We start from the raw sequence: 3,594 nt of genomic DNA on the forward strand, positions 1-3,594 counted from the left end.
TTCCCCATCACCTCAGAAGACCTCCTTAATTACTTACGTATATTAACCTTAGAACGTATTTATGCATACCAGGCTCTACCTCTGGGCTTTCTATTCTGTTCCAGAGACCCAGTACCAGAATATTTAAATCACTGTGGCGTTAAATACGTTTTAATATCTGATAGGGCCAGTTTCTGCGCATTGCACATTTTTTTTTCCCCTTTCAGGAACGTGTTCAGGCCCGCGGCAGGGGGCGGGGTCGCGCCTCCTCCTCGGCTCCGGTTCCAGCCGAGCCTCTGGGACACAGAGATGGAAATCCCGAAGCTGCTCCCGGCTCGCGGGACACTACAGGGCGGCCACGGCGGTATCCCCGCGGGTGGCGGCCGGGTCCACCGAGGCCCTGACCCGCCGGCTGGTCAGGTCCCCACGCGCCGCCTCCTGCTGCTCCGGGGCCCCCAAGATGGCGGGCCCGGGCGGCGGTGCGAGGAGGCCGGCACGGCATCACGGGGCCCTGGCCCAAGCCTGTTGGCGCCGAGGCCCGATCAACCTAGCGGCGGCGGCGACGACTTCTTCCTGGTGCTGCTTGACCCGGTGGGTGGCGACGTGGAGACAGTGGGCTCGGGTCAGGCCACAGGGCCTGTGTTGAGGGAGGAGGCCGAGGAGGGCCCGGGGTTCCAGGGGGGCGAGAGCGGCGCGAACTCCGCGGGGCGAACTGCCCTAGGCCCCCGCTGCCTGTCAGCGGTTCCCACTCAGGCCCCGATCTCCGCCCCCGGCCCCGCCGCGGCCTTCACCGGCACAGTCACTATCCACAACCAGGACCTGCTGTTGCGCTTTGAGAACGGCGTCCTCACCCTGGCCACGCCCCCATCACACTCCTGGGAGCAAGGGGCCGCTCCTGCCCAGCAGCCCGGGTGTCTGATCGCCCCGCAAGCCGGGTTCCCGCATGCCGCGCAGCCGGGTGATTGCCCAGAACTGCCGCCAGACCTCCTGCTAGCCGAGCAGGCCGAACCCGCGCCTGCTCCGGCGCCCGAGGAGGAGGCGGAGGGCCCGGCGGCCGCCCTGGGCCCCCGCGGACCGCTGGGCTCGGGCCCAGGCATGGTGCTGTACCTGTGCCCCGAGGCGCAGTGCGGGCAATCCTTCGCCAAGAAGCACCAGCTGAAGGTGCACCTGCTGACGCACAGCAGCAGCCAGGGCCAGAGGCCCTTCAAATGCCCCCTGGGTGGCTGCGGCTGGACCTTCACCACCTCTTACAAGCTCAAGAGGCACCTGCAGTCTCACGACAAACTGCGGCCTTTTGGCTGCCCAGCGGAGGGCTGTGGCAAGAGCTTCACCACCGTGTACAACCTCAAGGCGCACATGAAGGGCCATGAGCAGGAGAACTCATTCAAATGCGAGGTGTGCGAGGAGAGCTTCCCCACGCAGGCCAAACTCAGCGCCCACCAGCGCAGCCACTTCGAACCCGAGAGGCCTTACCAGTGCGCGTTTTCTGGCTGCAAGAAGACATTTATCACAGTGAGTGCTCTCTTTTCCCATAACCGCGCCCATTTCAGGGAACAGGAACTGTTTTCCTGCTCTTTTCCTGGCTGCAGCAAGCAATATGACAAGGCTTGTAGGTTGAAAATTCACCTGCGGAGTCACACCGGCGAGAGACCTTTCCTTTGTGACTTTGATGGCTGTGGCTGGAACTTCACCAGCATGTCCAAACTCTTAAGGCACAAAAGGAAGCACGACGATGACCGGAGGTTCATGTGCCCTGTGGAAGGCTGTGGGAAATCTTTCACGAGGGCTGAACATTTGAAAGGCCACAGCATAACCCACCTGGGTACAAAGCCTTTCGTGTGTCCTGTGGAAGGCTGCTGTGCCAGGTTCTCTGCTCGCAGTAGCCTCTACATTCACTCCAAGAAACACTTGCAGGATGTGGACACTTGGAAAAGCCGTTGCCCCATCTCCACTTGTAATAAACTCTTCACATCCAAGCACAGCATGAAGACGCACATGACCAAAAGGCACAAGGTGGGCCAGGATCTCTTAGCTCAGCTAGAAGCAGCAAATTCTCTTACACCCAGCAGTGAACTTACCAGCCAGAGACAGAATGATCTCAGTGATGCAGAGATTGTGTCTCTCTTCTCTGATATTCCTGACAGTACTTCTGCTGCAGTGCTGGACACAGCACTGGTGAACTCTGGAATCTTGACTATTGATGTGGCTTCTGTGAGCTCGACTCTGGCAGGGCACCTCCCTGCTAATAGTAATTCCGTAGGGCAGGCTGTGGACCCTCCGGCCTTGATGGCCACCAGCGACCCTCCTCAAAGTCTGGATACCTCTCTCTTTTTCGGAATGGCGGCCACTGGTTTTCAGCAGAGCCCCTTAGATATGGATGAGGTCTCAAGTGTAAGTGTGGGGCCATTGGGATCTCTGGGCTCTTTGGCCATGAAAAACTCCAGTCCAGAGCCCCAGGCTTTGACACCCAGCAGTAAGCTAACAGTGGACACAGATGCTCTGACTCCTTCAAGCACCCTTTGTGAAAACAGTGTCTCAGAACTACTGACACCAACCAAAGCGGAGTGGAACGTACATCCTGACTCTGACTTCTTTGGACAGGAGGGAGAAACCCAGTTTGGATTCCCCAACGTAGCAGGAAACCACGGTTCTCAGAAAGAAACAGATCTTATCACTGTGACTGGCAGCTCATTTTTGGTATGAACCAACTCTATTCATTCCTTGCCATGTGGCTTACTTTTATTACAGTCAATTTTGAGGATGTTCTGGACTAAATGTCTAAGTGCAGTCATTTCTTTTTGGTTTGCAAAAAGAGCACAGCCCTGGACTACAAGTTTGGAGATCTAAATTCTGATCTCGAGTCTGGAACTGATAAGTTGTGTGACCCTGAGCAAGTCACTTAACCTATCTGAGCCTTAATTTCCTTATTTATAAATTGAGGTGGTTTGAATAGATTGCTTTTAAGGTCTTTCTGCTCTGTGATTCCTTGATAATAGATTTATTTCCTTGAAAAATATGAGAACTTTTTCAGTGATGTGGTATGTCTTTTTGTTTTTTTTTTTTTTAACTGCCCTTCCACCCCTCACATGGTCTTTTTTTGGCAAACGTACATAATGTTACATCATATTATGATGAACATCCATGTACTTTTCACTCCACTTCAGCAATTATGAATCCATGAACAGTCTTTTTTAACTTAGCCTCACTCATTCCCCATGTTCTAGTATTATTTTGTAACAAATAGCAGACATCTGATCATTTTATCCATAAATATTATTTATATATCTCTGAAAGCTGTGGGCTGATATGGAAAAAAAATGATAATTCCATTATCACAAGTGGTATTTACAGTAATTCTTTAATATCAGTAAATATCCAGTGAGAGTTCAAACTTTCAATTGCCTCATAAATGCTACTTGTTTTATTATTTTTAATTAGTAGAATCACGTAAATCTCCTAAGTGTCTTCTTAATCCGTATGTTTCCCCTTCATCTTTGTTTTTTTCCTTGCGATTTTGTTTATGAAATGAGGTTGTTTCACATGTAGCATTTGCTACGATTTAAGTTTTGCTAATTACATCCCTATGGTAATGTTTGCTTTCCTCTATCCTCTGTT

At 52.3% G+C, this 3,594-nt stretch overlaps 1 protein-coding gene across 1 annotated transcript; it reads left to right on the forward strand.

Moving 5' to 3' along the window:
- The first annotated feature begins 229 nt into the window (after nucleotides 1-229).
- On the forward strand, nucleotides 230-2,993 carry LOC706216 (zinc finger X-linked protein ZXDB). The gene has a single exon (XM_001096238.5). It carries the CDS (start codon nucleotides 289-291, stop codon nucleotides 2,680-2,682), a length of 2,394 nt encoding a protein of 797 aa, XP_001096238.2. The 5' UTR covers nucleotides 230-288; the 3' UTR covers nucleotides 2,683-2,993.
- Nucleotides 2,994-3,594: the final 601 nt, after the last annotated feature.

This window comes from Macaca mulatta, chromosome X, assembly GCF_049350105.2.
Source record: "Macaca mulatta isolate MMU2019108-1 chromosome X, T2T-MMU8v2.0, whole genome shotgun sequence".
NCBI lineage: Eukaryota > Metazoa > Chordata > Mammalia > Primates > Cercopithecidae > Macaca > Macaca mulatta.

Bases quoted from the DNA above. Each gene is read 5' to 3' on its own strand.
- LOC706216 (XM_001096238.5), top strand. From the start codon at position 289: ATGGAAATCCCGAAGCTGCTCCCGGCTCGCGGGACACTACAGGGCGGC.